This window comes from Dinoponera quadriceps, unplaced genomic scaffold, assembly GCF_001313825.1.
Source record: "Dinoponera quadriceps isolate SergipeBrazil2010 unplaced genomic scaffold, ASM131382v1 scaffold589, whole genome shotgun sequence".
NCBI classification, from domain to species: Eukaryota; Metazoa; Arthropoda; class Insecta; order Hymenoptera; family Formicidae; genus Dinoponera; species Dinoponera quadriceps.
This window is the reverse complement of record NW_014554985.1, coordinates 277,842-298,616: the sequence shown is the minus strand read 5'-3', so window position 1 is coordinate 298,616 and position 20,775 is coordinate 277,842. Positions and strand designations below refer to the sequence as shown.

Sequence of the window (20,775 nt, the reverse complement as noted above, 5' to 3'; positions counted from 1 at the left end):
GGAGAAAGATCCATGAAGGACGAAACGCTGACTCGGAACCCAAATTAAGTGCCGTCGTTAAAATTTGAAGAATAGACCTAGCAGACAACATAATACCGGAAATCAGGACATAAGACGTTTATAAATAAGCTCTCATCTACTTGTTTTAAGACGTAAGCAACAAGCAAATTGACCAATCACAGTTGTTTATTAAAAGAATAATCGACCGTTGGTCAATTACGGTTTCCGTCTTAAAGCAAGATTGTAGACAAGGGTTGACATCTTAAAGACGTCTTGTATTCCGATTTTAGACATTATATTGTCCGAGGAGAGTTTAGAAGCTGGTTTCGAAGCTTTCGAAGCGGACACTTGTTCCGTAATCTCACCCTCTGATCACTCCTATCTGTAGGGTTGACCAACGATTAACGTCAACGTCGACGACTAATGTCTTTGGGACCGAGCACTTACATCAAACGGGGACGTCATCCGCATGTCAGGCCTCCTACGATAACGTCGGTTTGCAGTAAACGTGCACCTGATCTACGGAGACCAGCATCCGGATCAACAGGCCGAGTTCTATCGCGTGCGTACGGTCTAGGATCAGATCTGGCGATTAACGTCAACGGACGTCAGTGAGATCAGCCGTAGAAGGTGTCAAATTAACGGGAAAGCCGCGTGAAATGGACAGAGAGGAAGGAAGAGTGAGGGATAGAGAGAGTGAGAGAGAGGGAGAGACTCGGCCGAGCATATATACGGTTTCGGAAGGATTACGGGTGACGTTCGCTCTCGCCGCCGCGCCGTGGTTCCCGTTCGGACCGACCGCTCGACCTCGACTCGCGGTGGTGGTCCACGCCGAGACTCGCGTCAGTCGCGCTCCGCCCGCCATCCCAACAGCATCGTCCTCGCGACTCCTCCGCGCGTTCACCAGCCGCCGTCGCACGCACGCACGCACGTACGCACGCGGCACCGGCTCTCGCTCCTCGTTGCCGCCTGTCCTCGTTCGCACGTGTCGTCCTCCTCGACGTCGTCTTCGACGGTCGATACGCGCTCTTCTTCCGGATCTTCTTCACGCAGCCCTCCGCTGTGATTTATGTCAGGGTGAACATTCGCTCTCTCCGCACGAATCGTGTTAGAGTAAGTTCGATCAGGTGGTGGAAACAGGGGAGGCACGAAGAGCGTCAGATGCAGAGGTACACCGGAACTGTTGCCGCGCGATGAAACTTGTAATCGGGGAATGAAGGCAAGTAAGAGCCAACGCTGGTCTTGAGGCGATAAAATATTACTGCAAGGTAGTTTGGAAATATTCACATTTGGTTAGCTTCCCAAAGTCTACAGTTTTCAGCTCTTTTAGGTTTGAAAAGAAACCGTTTCTTCACAATTTCTCTGTGGATTTTTTCTGTGACCTCTACTCTTGGGGAGCGAAAATGTGTTTAGAAAAACTTACAAGGATATGTAATTTTGCATGTTATGTTTTGCTATCTTGTGATTTCTGCTCCCGTCAATTAGAAAATTGAAGCAATCAGTGGTATCAGTGATACTTCGCTGACAAGATTTCACTCTTATTTGTAATTGTAAAATGTAACTAAACACTATATATTTCTATCATAGAAATCCGCATAGAAATATCAGAAAAATTTGAATATCTCGGTTTTTTCCGAGCCTTCAAAACCATATATTTAGTAGCATTGAGCGTCTCGATTTTAAATGTTTGAACCGCCGATACGAACCATTTACAAATTTGCGGGCTCTCGAACTACTTTGCAAAAAATATTATCGCTTCAATCGCCAACCAGAGTTGGCTTCTGCTTGCCTTGATTTTTCTCCTTTTGTGTGAAATTTATTTTGTCGTAGAAACAAACCTGCGTTGTGCATTTCGCGATCGTTCGTTCGTCCGTGAGAAATATCGCATCCTTACGCGCGCACCTCGCGGAATCATCGGTTTTTTCGTGATGCGACGAACGTCGAACTGTTGAGCCGCGGGTAAAGCGCGCGGGAATCGCGCAATTTATAACGTTACTTCTATCTTTATTAACGCGCTGTTTAACATTGAAATATTCGCCTCTAATGCCAACGATGCGCTCGACATTTTCACATTTGCACGAGATTGTTTTGCATCTGACACTCTGATATTTGAAGCCGTCCTGTTATTTCGTGGATTCGCGGTTTGTCCCGTGCATTTTTACGACACGTTGCGCATCGATTCTCTTAGACGACAGTGAGAACACTTCGAGCCGCTCTCGACGCATCCCGGGAATCCTTCCGGCCTGCGAATTGGAAACCAAAGTGCCAAGATCGACATCGACAGGCCGCCAATCATGAACGGGATATCGAGTCAATGCGCCAAACTGAAGATGTACGACGGTGAGGACGAGAAGGGGATAATGATCAAGAAGCCCGGGCCACTTAGGACTGTCTCCTGGAGCGAGAACGTCGAGGAGACCGAACTGGACATCCCCGGGACGCCAAGGACACCACGCACGTCTACGACACCAGGTGACAATCCGCGCAGCGCTCGTGAACGGAAGAGAAACGTCAGACGTCTTTATGAAGAGCGTCTATTATTTAATTTTTTCCTAGGTGTGGAAACGTTAAAAGTGAAAATTTCAAATGTTCAACACTTTCAGGGGGAGAGCATGAATCTTTTTCTCTAGTGTGAACTCGTGAAAAATTTACATTTTTTAATTTAATAATATTTGGAACGTTCACTTCTCTCTAAAGTGGAAACGTGAGGAGTGAAAATTCCAAATGTTTTCAAATTAGAAAATTTACACTTTTCACGAATTCACGCTGGAAAAAGAGATTTCTGAACAATCCCCAAGGAGTCATAAATCTCCTCCTCTAGCGTAAACTCATAAAAAGTGTGACATTTCTAATTTAAAAACATTTCTAATTTTCACTTTTCACGTTTCCATCCTAGGAAAAGAATTACATGACCGATATTCTGAACAAAAATTCGATCTCAATCCAATTCGACGCGACCGATCGACCTTGATCTTACGTGCAGATTGCTAATGTCCGCCTGTCGTGGCTAGTATTCTTCTCTTTACAGAGAATTGAAAATGGAAGCTGAAGAAATGCATCGCCGCGCGATGAGGTTGGTTTCGTTCGGATGACTTTGCTTTGCGTTTTTCGGCCGGTTGACGTTAACCGCCAATGCAATGTTCTCTCATATCGCGTCATAATAGATTTGACGAAATTGCCGTTGATATTTACAAGTTAACTGTTGCTAAATAAATAAAATACTAATATTCGCGACGCGTTGCCTCAATTATCAGCGAAATGTAAAGTAACACACTCCTCGATTTGGCCGTTATCAAAAGTCTACTTTGACAAGTTGGACAGCTATAATTTCGAAGATGGCTCGGAATCGAGATCCCTTAATAATGTCAAATCTCTTGGCGGTAGCTTCCCTGTTTGAATAGTTATCTCGATTTCTTATCGTTGCATCAGCCGTTACTCAGCGTGATTTTCCGTCGCGTACTCCTTCGTTTTAGAGATACATAAAAAATAAATGCATTCAAGGAGTGGCAGGATCATTAATGCCTAATTAATATCAGCGTTTGATTGTATCTTTGCTTACATCATAAGTCGGAGTTTATGTTTTGCGAGACCATTTTGTCAAGTCAACGACAATAGCTGTATCGGACACTCTCAGGTCGAGTCTTTCATTCTCTCTTTCGGCCTCAGCACGTGTCAAACTTGGAAGTGAACGGTCAACACGGATTACCCGTGGCCGTATTAATCACCCGACACTCATCTTGAGGCGATAACGAGCACGGGTATCATGTCGGGATAAAGTTGCAGCAATGCGTAACGCCTATAGCGTTACGAAAGTACACGATAACAATGATAGAAAGAAGCGTGTTACGAGAGTGTATCTATTATGATCTATTTGTTCGAACTGATTCGTCCGGATTCTCTCGTGCACCTTTACGAAACGGACGCGACGTAAACGATTTTCTACGATGCCTCTAACGGGGCAGCTTTGTCGCGCGTTGAATTCAATTACGCGACACGGTTCATCAGCGAGAGATGGTCTAATGAAGTTTGCAGCGTGAATGCGTGCTCCTCTCTCTCTTTCTCTCTCCTTCTCTTTCTCCCTCCCTCTCTTTCTCTTTTTCTTTCTCTCTTTCTCTCTACTCGGTCTTAGAGAAGCGGATTGCTCGCAAGTCCATGAATATCGCGTGTAAACCTTGAATCTGTTATGCCGAACATTTTCTACGCTGTTTACGTGCTCTAAGAAACCGCGGGTACTATTTTAATTGCCTATGTCATTTTACGTTTTCGTAAGATTCCCTCGGACACACTTCTACGGCCGTCAAAGGAGGAGCACTTATCGTTATCCGTCCGATAACGGCGCAAAACGTAAAATCTCTGTTGCGTTGACCGATACGCGGACGCGCGTAACACGCTGTATTATAATATGAAAGAGAGAGAGAGAGAGAGAGAAAGAGTATACACTGAGTTGTTGTAAAATCGATCGATCCATCGGATCGGTCATTGCATCCGACAACGAATCAAACGTCGATAATTGCGCAAAGGCAGAGCCGATGCGAACTACTCGTCGCAACATTGCGAGAGACGAAGCGTATGGAAATTGAACCTCGTGGGTATCCAGCCATGAGGTGGTAAATTTATGTCCAACATCGCTTATTATTATAGCCAGTAATATAACGCTCACCTCTCCTAATGGCTAGATAAATAAGTTAGCTGATGGTTAAACAAACGAAATCACGAGATAAAAAATAACAACTACACTATAAATCCAAGTGTGATAAATGTCTGAAAACACGTTTGACTGAGGCTATTTTTACATGTTTTTTGCCGATTTAGTTTACGTCATTTAAAACGTTCAATCGTGTTAAGTTAATACGTGTAATCGTGTTAAATGACGCGATTTTAAACGGTGAGAAATGTGTAAGAAAAGGCTCAGCTAGAATAATCCACACTTGGGTTTGCAATGGCCAGATAACAGCCAGATCGCAAAAAATTCTACATTTTAGTGAATAATCAGCCAGTAACGAACTGGTAAACGAGCTAGAAAATTGAATTTAGCTTATAATAGCTAACTACTGGTTTTCGATTCAGCTTCCGACCAGATATATTTCCACTCGAGTTGTTGTATCGGGTCGCCTCGCAAGTTGCTCCCGATTAGAGAATCTCGAATTCGGGGCAAGTTCCATAAGGCGAGATGGTCACCATATATTTTCTCTCTCTCTCTCTCTCTCTCCTCCCGATCGGTCTCACACGATCTTACGAGAGATGTTCTGTCAATTTCACGTAACAAGAGCAAAAAACGTTCAATCGGAGTGACCGTGCGAGATTCATCCCGCGAGATTGCAGATACTCGCGCCGCGGCGTCGGCGACGTGACAAAGGTCGTAAGATAGCGAAGATGTTGACACATCGTCACTGGGACTGCGAGGCGCGAGCTCTCGTGCGATGCGTTCGCCGGATGGGGGGAGCGAGATTACTGGAGATCGTCCCGTTGAATCCTATCCGCCGGCTAATCGCTCCGCGACCTTTGCGTTGCAGGCCACGAGAAATGCATGTTCCACCATGACCTGGAGCTGGACCACCGACCGCCCACGCGGGAAGCGATGTTGCCGGAGATGTCCCGCAGTTACAAGTTACTGCTGAGCTCTTTGGGCGAGGACCCGGAGCGACCGGGGCTCTTGAAGACCCCGGAACGCGCCGCGAAGGCCATGCTGTTCTTCACGAAGGGCTACGACCAAAGCCTCGAGGGTGAGTCTTGCTTCCTTTTACTCGGTAACAACGTCCTCCTCCTTGTCTCCTAACAGTTCTGATTCCTCTGTCCGATATCTCTCAGGTGTGTCTTAAAGAGGGAAAGGGAGGTAAAGAGATTTGGATTTCGAACCTCGAGCTGAACAGTTGGTAAAATCTGATTTGTATGCTACAGGATAGCGATTATATAACTTTCCTCCAAGAACGAACACGTGAAAAGTGAGAAGTTTTCTGTGTAAATTTTCACGTTCCCATTGTTCGAGAATTCACATGCTGAAATTGTCGCTGAAATTGAGTCTGAGGGAAATTTCGAAAGAATTTCTCGCTTTTTATATTTTTATCTCTATGGAGAAATTACATGGTTGCGACCCAGGTGTAGAAATTCATTGAATACGCGCGACATTCTGTAAGGCTATTTATATACCATGTATATTAACGATAAAAACATATAAAATTTAAGAAATGAAAAAATATTAACATATAGAGCTGCTTGATTTATCCCGAAGTGTATATTGTAATTTGGCAGGCGTAACTGACGTAACTGAAAACGAGCAACGATATTGAGATATTTTTTTCTTTAAATTAAAAAGTATTACATCTTTTATAGATTTAACCGAGTTTCATTCGAAAAATATTATTTATTTAAATTCTGTCGCAACAAAAGGCATTTAATTTCTGCGACGTTTTTATTTTTTCTGTCATTTTGCTCATCTTTACCGAATTTATATTCCTTTGGTTCAATTTATAGGGAAAAGCTTTTGAAATACAGCGCTGTTTGCCTATGTTAAAAATGTTGATTGGATTACTCGTAATTCCTGCACAAAATCATATAATACACGGCAGGACGAATCGAGTTGCAATAGCTCCACATATTAATATCTTTTAAATTCTTTAAATATTTTTTTATCATTAATATACAAAGTGTCCTGTTCTTGCAATCGTTTGTGTATGAAGATAGAACGGGTTAAACTGAGTAGAAAAGTCTTTTACCATTTTGCAAACGAAATTTCGAATTATTAATTATTGAAAATGGCCATGTATAGAAACTTTTTTAATTAATAACTCAAAAATTTGCGTGTTATTTGCAAAATGGTACAGGACCTTTTTATTCAGAATGGCCTAATCTACAAATATACGACAGCTGTTATACCTAGCGATAGACATCGATATATTGAATCTTGAACTTCGAACCTTGTCGCCAAGTACAACAGCTATTGTATATTTTAGATCAGGCCATTCTGAATCAAAAATCCTTTATCATTTTCTAGACTTTTCTGTTAAGTTTAGCCCATTTTACCTTCACGCGATCGATTGGAAGAAAAGTTTCGGGCATCCTGTGTAATATAAATAGCCTACAAAAGGATCTTATATTCAATCAATTCCTATACTTGTAGTAAAGGGTCAAATTTTACCGACTTTTCGTGTAAATTCGAATCTCTACTTCCCTTAAGTCGTGAGAAGCGGAAATGTACCGCGCGTCGCTCGCCTCGAAGTTCAACACAGTAAAGAATCGGCCCTGAAGCCGAGTCGAGGACGATGATTTAGTAGCTCAAGCTGCGAATCCCCGGAATAAAACCCCGCGAGTCGACCGGTGAAGGGCGATTTTCTCGATCACCAGATTGATTTCTAGATCGATTCGCGGGCGATCGATCGGTTTCGCGATAAACGCTCGATCGACAAGCGATCGCTGAAATCGCGTGCTTGTCGCGAAATTATCTCAGCTATTCGCCTTTCTAGTCGGTGCAGAGATATTGCAAAACTAACTAGCGCCCAAGTCTCGCGCGCGCGCGCGCGTGAAAAAAAAGAAAAAAAGAAACGCGAGCGAGGAGCCTTGGCGCTCGGCGGCGGCGGCTAATCCAAGGTTGCGCTCGAGGATCCATATACGATGTGAATTTTGCAAGCGGCAATTACACGCGATTGCGGTTCATCGGCTGTTGCTTAATAGCGCGGCCAACCGCCCGCGGTCGTTCTGCGAATCCGACTTCCTGACGTTGTAATTGCGACCGGACGTCGTCGCGATATTTCGCGGTGCTACGTGGCCGGCGGCATTGCCGAAAGAACGTTCACTCCTTAAATGTCAAGTACAGCGCTCTTGACTTTGGCATTGGATCGCGACACGTGTACGCGTATTGTCAGGTACGGCTGGAAACGCGTGTGTCGCGCACGTCGAAATAATCACGCTGTTGGAAATGGGCCTGTTCGTTTTAGCTGAACCAGTGCTAAACTGGAACTTCGTTTCTTTTCCTTTCAAGGCTAGGCTATACACTTGTTTCATCCTGAAGGCGAACGGTGCAATCTAGTTCGGCTGAAACGAATAATCTTTAGGTCGTCTCGCGTTTAGGCGCCTCGGAATGTAACGCGCGCGTTTTCCCTATTGGAGACGAAATTTCGACTCCGTGTTAAGCTTTAAATTCTACAATGCAGTAGGAGCTAAGATAGCAAACTAGGTTTCATTGCAATTTTTAACTATAGTTTCTGTCCCAAGAATACAAAAATTCGCTTTAAAAAATTCACATGTGTTCGACAACAACTTGTCGCATTTACTTTTTTCCGTAAAGAAAATATAAGAAGCCAAAAATATCTCCGCAGAAAAATTGAGTAAAAAACGGTTTTTTCCAAAAGTTAAAAACTATAATTTCTCTCTCTCTCTCTCTCTCTTTCTCTCTAACAATACTCTTGTAATATAATTTATACTCCACTTGTGTTCCTGGTGAATATTTAAATAATATATTTTATATTAAAGCCACTTCAGATTATGACAACAACGAATGAATTTGCAAAACACTATATTATATAATAAAAAATGTATTATATAATAGGGCTCCAGGTTTATTTAAAAAAAAATCTAACGCATCTTTAGATGGCGTCTACTTAGATATGGTCTTTAGATAAGTAGTCTACTTAGATATGGTCTTTAGATATGGTCTTTAAATTAGATAGTAATACAAACTTGTTTTGACCACTTTACCACGACTTTAGACGAACAAAAATACTACTATCGTATTCAGCGATTTAAAAACATAAAATTATATATATAATTGACATATATAATTTACGTTGTATTTTTAAGGCAGAAATTGGCTCGTTTTACTGATCGTCGTTTCCATTTTCGTTATTTTAGATTGTTTAAAGTAACATTAAAATTAAATCTGTAAGAATGAAAGGTTCAAGAGAGAAGTTAATAAGTGTCAGTATCGTCAAAAGAAGTTTGTATTACTTTAAAGGCCATATCGAAGTAGACGCAAGCTATCTTTGAAAACGTCAAACAGCATCAACATTTCGACTCGGATACGTCAGATTTCCTCTTCGAAATCACTCTGGGAATTTTCACAACTGGAATTTTCAACTAGTGTTTTAACTATTCCACTGCAACAATATCTCTGTCTTCCAATACATCGCCGGCAAATTCGATGCATCAGAGGCATTTTCTTGGACGATATCGTACGTTATAGGTGTTTATTGAGGAACAAAAATCTCCCGTTGAAATTCAGTAAAACGGAGAATAAGTTAGAGAGGAGTTAGCAACCGTATGAATAAAACGCGAAGAAAAACGCCTCTCGAAAAACTTTTTTATGTGGACCAGGAAAATGCTGGAAGTGGGCGACGAAGTTCGCATAGTGGGCCGTTTTTCTTCGAGCGGACGATCTCGAGCAAGTACGAGGAGCGGCATTTTCCGCAAATCGACGACTTTTTACCTCTCTTACGCAAAGAAACGCGCGAACGGTATGTAACACCGGCCGCGTATTCAACGCGATGCAATTACGACGGAGTGAAGGGTGCAATTTAGAGTGGACGAAAGAGAGAAACGGAATAATTAGCCGGAAAACAATCCGTCATCGGGCAATTATAACTGGGTTTCTTTCATTACGGACACGGCGCGGAATTACAGGGACGCGTGTCTACTTCGTGAAAGTGCCACTACTTTTCGCCTCTCTTCAAGTTGCTCTCTGTCACGACAAAGAAAGAGGGAGAGGGAGAGAGAAAAAGAGAGAGAGAGAGAGAGAGAGAGAAAGGGGGAGAGGAGGAGAGTGAGAGCGGGAAAGAAAGAGAGAAAAAGAATGAGAAACCAAGGGGTGGATGGGTACGACTTAAGTGCGGATTCAGAATGGGGAGCGTAAAGCTCTTGGTATAAATGGGTCTCAGGGACGCACGCCTTGAGGAAAATCCTCTTCAACTTGTTCTTCCGCGTTCCTGTCGATGCACTAAATGCGATGCTGTCGAGCACTAAATGCCACGAATAATTCAAAGAAAAGCTTGCGCGATTCATCGGACAGATACGGTCTCTCTTTCGCCGATGAAAAATCATTTTGTTCTCTGAGTTTGCACGTGGCCAGAGAGTAATAAAAAATTATGGATTGCGTTATGAATAATCACACGCCGCGTCGCTCATTTAATTTTACTGACTCCCGAGTAATTTACACGCGCGCTTATCTCTCTCTTCTCGGTATTAACAAGTCGCGTGCACGTTTGTTTTATTTAATATAACGACAGTCGTCAAATATATATACATCAGAAACCCGCAAAAATGATGAATTTCAAACGATCTTCGAAGGACAGCTTTGTCTCGTCCTAAATTTTCTTAGAAAATTGGATTCAGTCTCGTCGACACATTTTTATTTTCCTTCCTGAGAATGACTGAGTATCGGAGAGACGACCTCTTCGCTTTTCCCGTCTCGCTTGATCGCGAGTATCCTTTGAAAATACGCGCTGATTTCGCGCCTGTCTCAAGCTGTTTCCCGCGCGCGCGTGTGCTAAGCTCGCAATAATCAAGTATCGTCCTGAAACGAGGAGAAGCTACAGGTGATGGAGAGACTTTAATTCACTTCGACTTAGCTCGAGCAGCGGACGGGGCTCTCGAGATAAGCTCGGTTAACGGTGGTAAGGCGCGCCTCGATGAATCTCAAACGGAGGCACTCTCATGCGAAAGCACAATCGCCTTCGCCGCATCATCCCCTCGCGCGGACAATTCCACTGTGGCTTTCGTGCCACTCACGTCGTCGCTTGTACGAGTTCCTCCTATCGGAAATTCGGACATTCCCGCGATTTACGCTACGACGGCATTTTTCTCGTATTTCAACATTTCGTTCTCCTATCGTCCTATCGTAGATTCTTGTCGCTTGAATGCGAAGGTATGCTCAATGAGGATACAATTGAAGATACATCGTACTTTAGTATATATATAATTTTTTCCATTTTTTTATAATAAATTTTTTAAATGTTATGTCGGTCACACTCTTATTAGACAGACTGTACAATTTTCAGGATCCAGAGTGTCTTTCCACTCATCGAGATTCGTCTTCGATCGGTAAATCCGAGACGTTTCACTGAGAAATTTGCCAAGCACCACTCGAAAAGAGAAAGAGGAAGAAAGGGAGAAAATATGCGCAGGGATTGCAGCGCGTGAGAGGCTGCGAACGTTAATCGAATCGCGCTGGGCAAGCTGACCACGTTTGGGTCATCGAGTTGAAAAATCGAACTTTACACTCGGAGAGCACTCGGCGAGCACGAGGGAGAAGGAAATTGCCTCGACTTCCACGTGTGTGGCGGCGAGTGGCTGGCGATTATGTCCCGCGAGCTGTGCGTCCTCCGGAAAAATTGGACGAAAGAAACCGCCGGGCGGATTCAATCGTACGTCACAGGGGAGCGTGATGGCGTTGCTCGTATCGCGTCTCATTCGAGCGGTGGAAAGTCCGGTTCGCGCGAGGTAAAAGTTCGCGGAGGTGTCCTTCCCTTGCGTGAATGCAACAATAGGGACTGTCTCTCTATCTCTCTCTCTCTCTCTTCCTCTCTATTCTACTTTACTCTCTCTCTTGCGCGCGCAGGAGCTCGAGTGTGGGCTGTTAGGCGAATTCGTTTCAACGTTGTCGGTCATTGCGAAGGTGTTTCTTGTTAAGGTTGCCGTGGAAACCGTGGGGAGTACACCCCCATTATCTAGCTGCCGACAGCGAACGCCCGCCTGCCCGCCGCCCGCTCGTACGTACGTACGCACCACCACCAGGATCTACTGTGCAGTAAGTAGGTCAATATCGGCTAAATCACAGCCGGGATAACGGCTGGCACCAGAACGGAAGAGCGTTTCTTTCGCGACACACAGCTGATAGTGCTCTCTCGCCGCTGCTTTCGTCGAAGCAATCGTACCCCGACCGTAATCCGGCCATGGTTCTTCATCTTCTTCGCTCAAATACCTGACCAAGATGATGCTTGAGCTTTCTTCCACACGCCAAGATCTCGATATGAGCGAGAGTTGGCATGTATAACGGCCTACCGAAAACCTCATGTTGACAAAAGTTGGGACTAGTTCGGTTTCACCTCCACCGAACGCGGAGATTACTTAACCACCCCCTGTGAGGGTCTACCTGGTCGTGGTAGTGTCTCACCTGCCGCACGCTTGTCGGAAAATTGCGCGAACACGTGTACGCAACTCTCGTATCCAACACTCCGTTAAGGATGTATCACTTATACTCAAGGTAATGAAAAAGTTATGAAAAAAATATAAATTGATCTACATTGCATTTAACCCTTTGCGCTCGAAGCCTTTTTCGCTCGAGCGAATCAGCAACTCGAGAGGAGTTAGCTGCTCCCGCTTATTTCATGAGTTTTTTACAGTTGACTCAAAATGATTTCGGACACAATATAACACTTTAAAAGACGGAATTTTGATTACGTATTTTCATCTTCAACTTTTACTTCCTTATTTTCATTTCTTCAAGAGAGGTGGGAGTAGGAGTATCTGGCAAGACAATAACAGCAGCTGTAAAGCTGTTACTACGCCAATTGTTGTGCATCATTTCCATAATTTATATAATTAATTTAAGTGTCAGATTATCAGATCGTTAAATATACATATTCTGACCAATAAAATAGTAATAATTATTATTATTATTGTTATATTTCTGATTAAATCAATAAAACATATTTCATACCGATATCAGTGAGTAGTCACTGATTTTCAGTGGAAACTCTTCCGTTTAGCTCCTTTCACAGTCTTATACTTCATTGATTTTGGCTAGTGAAAGTAAAATTTCGCTGTAAAATCCGTAATATTTTACTGGTTACTATTAAAAATCCTTTCAGCGAGATTTTATTGAAAACAATACTATATTTACAATTGACTCTACTGTTTCTCAGTGATAATACACTGATTCCACTTTAGAAAGCAGTTCTTTCCCAGTAAGCGACTTATCGTCGCATATTCATTCTAGAGTTCCTTCTTACTTCCCATCGTGTCGTTTCTCACCTATTTTCGTTGGTTCTTTCGCGCCTCCGCGTGATATCGTTCCCACGAATCTGTTTCGAGATTAATATCCCTGCCCTGCCGCAAGTTGATTAGCTCCGACGAATCATTGATGCGCGAATAAACCGCGATGATACAGGCGATATCTCCGGAAAGCGAGCGATACTGCATTTAAAGGGTATCGTGTGAACTAACCTCAGCTGCAAGTCGTCCGTAACTTTATCAAATAGTGACGTAACTGGCAGAGATACGCGAACGGTAATTAATCAAGTTCTGTAAATTCTGTTAACATCAACAGTGCATCGGTCGCAACTTGCTCGATTGAACTACGACTTTGCGCTGTGCACGTTACACAGAGGAAACAAATGTTACTAGAACAGCAAATGTGTCAATATGACAGCAAAAAAAAATTGTTTAGATAGCAAAAAATTTGTTTGGACAGCAGAAAGATTTGTTAAAAGTATTAATTGCTATTTGCTGGATATACGGACAATTAATACTTTTAACAAATCTTTCTGCTGTCCAAACAAATTTTTTGCTACCTAAGCAAAATTTTTTTTGCTGTCACTATATTGACAAACATTTCCCCCTGTTCTGCACACTGTTCTAGCAAAATTTGTTTTCTTTGTGTGGCGCATCACTCGCGCGATCATTCGGTAGTTTACGGGAGAAAGAAGAGACTGTGCGAACAATGTCCCAGAGGTCAAGAATTTCCCAGTCTTTATATCGTAAATTATACTTTGTAATATACAGAATGCAACTGTACTGTGCAGCTTAAGGATGTTTTGGGTGCAAATTGAAGTAGAAAATGTCCCATAAACATGCACAGTAAAAAATGTGTTAAATTAAAAACATTTCACATGTCTTAAACAGTTTACACAAATTTTCGTGTTAATTTAACGCAAGGGGGATATGTTGAAAAATAACACAAATATTGTGTCAAAAATTAACACAAAATTAAATATTCGTAATATGTTAATCGACTGAAGTACAACATTTCCACACGTTCGTCGTACTTACGATATATGATTCTAAATTCTCAAAAATTCGCTCGTCCCTCTTCCAGATGTAATTAACGACGCGGTGTTCGACGAGGATCACGACGAGATGGTGGTGGTGAAGGACATCGAGATGTTCTCGATGTGCGAGCACCACTTAGTACCGTTCTACGGCAAGGTGTCTATCGGCTACCTCCCCTGCAAGAAGATACTAGGCCTCAGCAAGCTCGCCAGGTAATTAAGATCTCACCCATGTATCCCTGTGTGTGTGTGTGTGTGTTAAGGGTCTCCATTATGCCCGGCTGATTTTCGAGGCGCGCGACAAAACGCCGCCGAGTAATTAACCCGGTGAGATCAGGCGATATCGTCGGGAAATCACAGCGACATGGCTCGATTAGAGAAGAGTCGCGGATGATCTCTCCTTCACTTGGACGATTTTAACTGCGACTCCGTCGCGACGTGTTCCTCGCGTGAAGCCGGTTCGAAGTACACGACGACACGTCGTCGATGACTCGAGTCGCAAAATCGCGACTTCCAGCCGGATCCTCGGCGTGACCTAAGCGAGCCTCGGGGACTCGATGATAACTATCTAATGCGCCATTTTTCGTCTCTTTATTCTCTTGCGCCGGTCATTCGACACACTCGGCGGCGGTGCCTCGGCAATTTCGTAACTCGAAGTTGCACGTCCGTTCAGCAGCCTGGCCTTGGTCGGTGACATATTAAGGCGGAAAGAAAGAATATGACGAGACTGGTCTCCTAAGACCACCGTACACTTTCACGCGGTAACGGCTCCCGCGGGCTCCGTTTACTCGTTAAACGCGAATAAACGGTCGGAAACCACTCCCCCGACTGACATTCCGACGTGTTCTCGGAATAATGGTGTACGACCGTTATCTCGCTCCCTACACAGCGCATAAACGGGGTGAGGATTTCTTTTCTCTGTTTGTTTCTTTTTTTGAACGATGGATAAGAGAGAGAAAGAAATGATATTTCTCCGATGAGAAATATTGGCCGACTTAAGTGAAGGACAAATTTACGCATTCGACAGTGTACTCGACATCGATTTATGCGCAAAAAACGAGTCGGTTGGATTAACGCGAATCAAGTGCTCTTTGGTACGCTGAAAAATGAGGTCGGTTGAGTCACCCTGACCAATGGACGACCAAACATTACTGTCAAACTTTTGGTGCCGCTTCTATATACAACGTGGATCGATTTGTGATTTTTTCCATAATTTTTTCATTATTTCGACTTATGGGCAATGCATCCTTGTCGCGTCAAGCGATCTTCCTTCCTTCCGTGCAGTACCGGGGCGAGATCACAAGAGAAACGTTTCCATGTACGCAGGATCGTGGAGATCTTCAGCAGACGCCTCCAGGTGCAGGAACGACTGACGAAGCAAATCGCGATAGCGGTTACCAAGGCGGTGCAGCCTGCGGGAGTCGCCGTGGTCGTCGAAGGAGTGTAAGTAACACGAAGTGCTCGAAAGATTCACACCGTGTGTCCTCGGTTTCGCGGCGTGAATCACGCCTGAAACCGACATCGCGCGACCGGACCAGGTAATCGGCATCAAAAAACGGCCTCCCGACGGTCTCTTGTTCGGCGAGAGCGCGACGAAGAGTCCGACTTTTGCGCAAGCGTGCTTTGTAGATGAATCGTTTATACGAGATATTGCTTCGCGCTACGAATATACTGACGAAACGATGATCCATGAAATAATACGGCGACGTTGCGTAACGTCGAAGCAGTTCGCGCGCCATTCTCGCCTTTCAATGCGGCCGCCCGCGGGATACGTGGAATAGTTTCCGCAGGTGGAATACGCGCGCGGGCACCACACGACCTTGCGTTACTACCGCACACGCGCTTGCATTGACCAAGCAAGGCAGCCCCGCGCGCGCTGGAGGTTCGCAGAAGTTAATTAAAGCATTCACGTAACGATCCGGTTGTTTGTTACACGGGATACGCATTAGCGTGCCGGGACCGATATGATAAATCTCGGCCAAGCCGGGGGTGGCTGAATGTTGTCACTTCGGCCGCCGAGCCGAGGGTTGTTAACACGTTCGCCACAGAGAAAATCAAGTGCTAAGGTTCAAATAAATCATTGCGCCGACATTCCTTGGCAAACCTTCATTTCGTCGTATTTAAATAAACGTTTTTTTTTTTTTCGTGAAAGAAGCCTTGTATTTCACACGTAAGTTTCTCAGTCTTTCTTTCTCAATATAGATCATCTCGTATTTTATCTTGTTTTCTTTACATAATTGTGTACAATAAACTTAGTTTGATAATATGAAGGAAAAAGAATCTGTACTGTCATACATGTGTGACGTTGGTAGCGAACGTGTTGAGCTGAATTCACACTATCAATCTATACGATGACAAATAAGCGTCCGTCAATCCTCCGTCAAAATATTTTTCAATACTTTTTTATCAGGATATTCATGGCGAATTCGGTTGAATATATTAGTGCGCGCCATTAGGCCCATATTCATAGTCCGTCTTTATATTTAAAATTGTCGTAAATTCATCTTTAGACGCTGCATAGATCGTTCCATTGGCTATAAAACATCTGAAGATGAACCTCAGACGCGATCTTAAATATAAGAACGGACTATGATACCGGCCGTAGTGCGCACTATGCGTCCAGAATTCGCCATAGTATAGCACTGACCGATATTCCTCAGTCAGATTTTATATTTAAAATCGTCTTATATTTTCATCCTCGGATACTTTGTAAATAATAATTTTATCGATTTTAGCTGAACTATATTACACTTTTCTACCTGTGAATGAAACGAGTGTATAAATTAGCGTTGAAGAAAAAAGTTCCGATGTAGCACTAGTTCAGCTAAAACGAAGAAACCTGATGAAACGATCTATGCGGTATCTAAAGATGAACTTGAGGTGATTTTTTATATAAAATCTGACTATAGTTTGTATTCACAATCGGATCTTATATTTAAGACCGTCTTAAGTTCATCTTCAGATGTTGTATGGCTCATTTCATTAGCTACGAAACATCTGATGAACTGACTTAAGATGATTTTAAATATAAAATCCGACTATAAATACCATCCTATGAATATCGTCCATTAAACATTGAAGAATGTTTTGACGGAGAATCGACGGACGCTCGTCTACCATCGACTGGACGAGTAGAATGAATCAACCCTTAATCACCAAGGCTGCGTCCTGATACTTAACGATAGTACTGGAAATCTATAGTATAGTATACGGAATGTGAACTATAAATTTTCAGTATGCAATTTTCATTGCGATACAGCAAAATATATCAAAAATATAATCAGATATTTTCACGCCTGCAATTTTTAATTGTATCTGAGATATATCTTATTCAAATATTATTTTCAGCACACTCGATATCACAATTTTTTTCTTTGAAAAAGATATTTGCAACATTCGCATACGACTATGACCGATATGAAAATCTTACAGATATCTTTCAGATATTTCCTTAATATCTTGACAACCAAATATTTAGACATTCGGATATTTTCCAGATATCTCTGTGATACATTTTGCTGCGTGGCTGCATTGGCAATGAATATCAGAACGAAGCCAAAATATCGAGGAGCACGCGAGTTCACGGATCAAGGTTCCATCCGTTCGCGAGTAAAGATTGATCCACGCGATCCTTCTAAACGGGAACCTGTCAAATCACCTTTGAAACATTCTCCGATACTTTTTTATCAGAATATTTGCAGTATCCGTCACCATCGCCACATTGAAGAAGGTTTTAACGATTGACGGATGCTCGTCCGTTTGTACCGTCTAGACGGGTAGCGAGAATCAACCTTAATTCGGAGAGTTCGTACCCACGTGCGCGCGATGTATCCGAAAATCATACGCGAGCACTCGAAATATCCGCGAAATATAAATGCACCCCTGGCAACAATATGACCGTCTTGGGAAGTAATCGTCTGGTGCAAAAATAACCGGCTTATTGTCGTCACGCGTTAATTTGGTCGGCGTCGAGCGCTATTTTTGCCGAACCCGCACCGTCGTTAACGCCGTCGGTGATTATTTTCACCGGCGCCGGCGTTATTTCCACCGGCTGCGCTTTCAATCATTGATAAAACCGAGCTACTCTTCCCGCCGTCGATCGACGCGAAAATAATAAATCGATATCATCACCGTATTGCGACATCGGCGCGAGCGTATTTCCCGCGAGGCGGAAAGTCACGTTAGGTTAATCGAATCCGCCCGGATTAGTTAATGAAGTGCTCGTTCGCCTAGACTGCTGTGAATAAAATATGTTCCGCGCGCCGCGTTTTCCGCCCGTTCCCGTCGTGATCACTCTTATCAACGATAACGCGCGAATCGATGGCGCTGATAAGTAAGAGCGATCGCGACGAGAGCGGGCGGAATATATTTTATTCATAACACTTCTGGCGAGCCCGTCTCGCTCGGCCGAGAGATAGACAGACAGACAGACAGACAGATAGAGAGAGAGAGAGAGAGAGAGAGAGACTTGAGGGTGTACCGCGAGATCTCTTATTTTTCTCTCCTCTCGCGTTCTTTTTTCTCCTCCTTTTTGCCTCCGCGCGGCTGATTACACAGTAATCCGTATAATTGATCGGTCGATCCGCCGGTGAAAAAAACTTACTTTGCATACGCGTTCCAGGCACATGTGCATGGTGATGAGGGGCGTGCAGAAAATCAACAGCAAAACAGTGACCTCGACGATGCTGGGCGTGTTCCGGGACGACCCGAAGACCCGCGAGGAGTTCCTGAATCTGGTGCACAGCAAGTAAGGACGGGGGCCAAGAGAACGTGCCGTCGTCGCCAGGGACCATTGATTGAGAATGCGCGGCACCGGCCCCCCTCCCCCTCCCCCCCCGTGGATCGCCCCGTCATCCCGTTCATCCGATTGCTACCTCGTTGCAAGGACCTCGCTGGGAGGAGCTCGCCCAGGAGGCAGGTCGCCGTTCCGAACTCACTCGCTCTCTCTCTCTCTCACTCTCTTATTTGCCCGTTTTCATTTCATTTCCCTGAGAAATTATTCTCGCCTCCTGCGTCGACCTGTCCGTCCTCCTCGTGTCGTACTGCCGTCACGAGCACGCTCGGGACGGGACAGATCGCTATTCGTAAGAGCGGATGGCACGAGACTCAGGATGAACGATATGAGAGCGCGGCCTGCTGACGAAAGCGCGCTTAAACTGCTGATCGAGTGACAAAGACAATATCCGACAATATCCGACGACGCGATCCGTCGTCCGCTCGTGAGCCCTCCGGCGGGCGGACCACGGGCGGGGAACTCACGAGCGGCTGGTAGGTCGGACGACGTTCGCGACGTGCGTTCTCCGGGACGAAGGGGCAGCGAATAGACGGAGCAGCTGAGACGGACAGCTCGGGAGTAGTTGTTTAATTCGAGATATTTAACGCGCGACCGTCGCTGCTGGATCAGCGACCGACCCGCCGAAAGAACCACCCGCCGTTCTCTGTTCCTTCCGCCGAGCGCTGAGAACGTCGCCCACCCAAGACTTGTCCATTTCGAGGTGTTTTTAGGAGAATTTTTCGCCCCCGGGACTCCCATCCACGGCACAAACCAGCGCGCTCGAGGAGTCGACGCGCTTCTCGTGACAATAAATTGTATATCTTTGTACGTGTATATCATTTATTTGCTCTCTCTCTCTCTCTCTCTCTCGCTCTCGATCTCTGGAGAATTCTTTCAAAGAAACCGCGTTTTGACTCCTTCATCGGTCTGTGCCGCCCGATGTGAGCTCTCGGGACTCGATTTAACTTCGTCGATACACACGTTGTGGAGTCTTCTCAATAATGAACGGCTCATCGCGTGTCTCGAGTGAGAAACACGATCCAGCCATCGGGTTTCACACCGTTGTCGACTTGCGTCGTGCAATCGTCCACTTTTGTTTGTCGCATATACGGGATATGTTCGGTGAATGAGAGACAGGCGTGCCAGTCGATAGATAATTTTTAAGTAGCCTGGCGGACAAGCGCGCTCGTAGAAACTGAAATATCTCTCTCGTGATATCGAAAAACCATGTCGTTCTAATTGAGGCTCCTGGCCCCTCGCTGCAGTCGTCTTGTTTGTCAACGTCAGAAGCGAGAAACGCTTGCCCAAAATTCTCGCGGAATAATATATATGCGTTGAATAAAAGAAACTTGGCCATAAAATGACACTCGTGGCCGATTAAGCGCATTCGTGGAATATTTCGAAAACTTTCCTTTTGCTCTAACAATCGATAAATAACCGTAAAATTAACATAATATGCAACTTTTTTTTAGTCTATCTTTATTATTATTGAATAAACGGTAGAATAAAAATTCCTTCTAGATCAAAACATATATAAAATAATATAGTTGTTTACACTTATTAGATTATAAGATAAAAAAATATAAAGTAAAAAAGGAAGAAAACAACATAGTATCATTTAAACAGATTAACTAAAACAGTTTTTCTTTTCTCATAATTTTGCCACGTTAATTTTTCGGCTGTTTATTAATCGTTACAGTAAAAGGAAAGCTTTCGGAATAGTTTACATAATGTGCTCACAATTGATCATAAATATCGTTTTATAGACATATCCTTTTATTTCAACAACTTTTATTCCGCAAGAATGTCAGGCGTATTTTTCCTACGAATGCTTCTGACGTCATGAATCAAGGTCGTGGCGAGGAAACAGCAGTTTTAGAGCCTTAGTGGAATGGGTAATTTGTCGGTTTAATATTGTATGCTTTAAGTCTTTGCCTTTAAGCAATTCACAATGACTGTCTTGTGTCTTGAGTCTTAAACTAAAAAACAGTTCTGTTTGTGATTGATAACAAACGATGTATAATA

The 20,775-nt window shown here is 43.9% G+C and overlaps 1 protein-coding gene across 1 annotated transcript; it reads left to right on the top strand.

Annotated features, from left to right (window-relative positions):
• Positions 1–257: 257 nt before the first annotated feature.
• Positions 258–20,207, top strand: LOC106742795 (GTP cyclohydrolase 1). Its single transcript, XM_014616075.1, has 6 exons — positions 258–1,113; positions 2,189–2,472; positions 5,514–5,723; positions 14,024–14,189; positions 15,303–15,419; positions 18,598–20,207. Exons 2-6 carry the CDS (start codon positions 2,295–2,297, stop codon positions 18,725–18,727), a joined length of 801 nt encoding a protein of 266 aa, XP_014471561.1. The 5' UTR covers positions 258–1,113; positions 2,189–2,294; the 3' UTR covers positions 18,728–20,207.
• The last annotated feature ends 568 nt before the right edge of the window (positions 20,208–20,775 follow it).

Bases quoted from the DNA above. Each gene is read 5' to 3' on its own strand.
- LOC106742795 (XM_014616075.1), top strand. From the start codon at position 2,295: ATGAACGGGATATCGAGTCAATGCGCCAAACTGAAGATGTACGACGGT. The intron at 2,473-5,513 runs GTGACAATCCGC...TTTGCGTTGCAG, and splicing joins ACGCACGTCTACGACACCAG to GCCACGAGAAATGCATGTTC. The intron at 5,724-14,023 runs GTGAGTCTTGCT...TCCCTCTTCCAG, and splicing joins CTACGACCAAAGCCTCGAGG to ATGTAATTAACGACGCGGTG.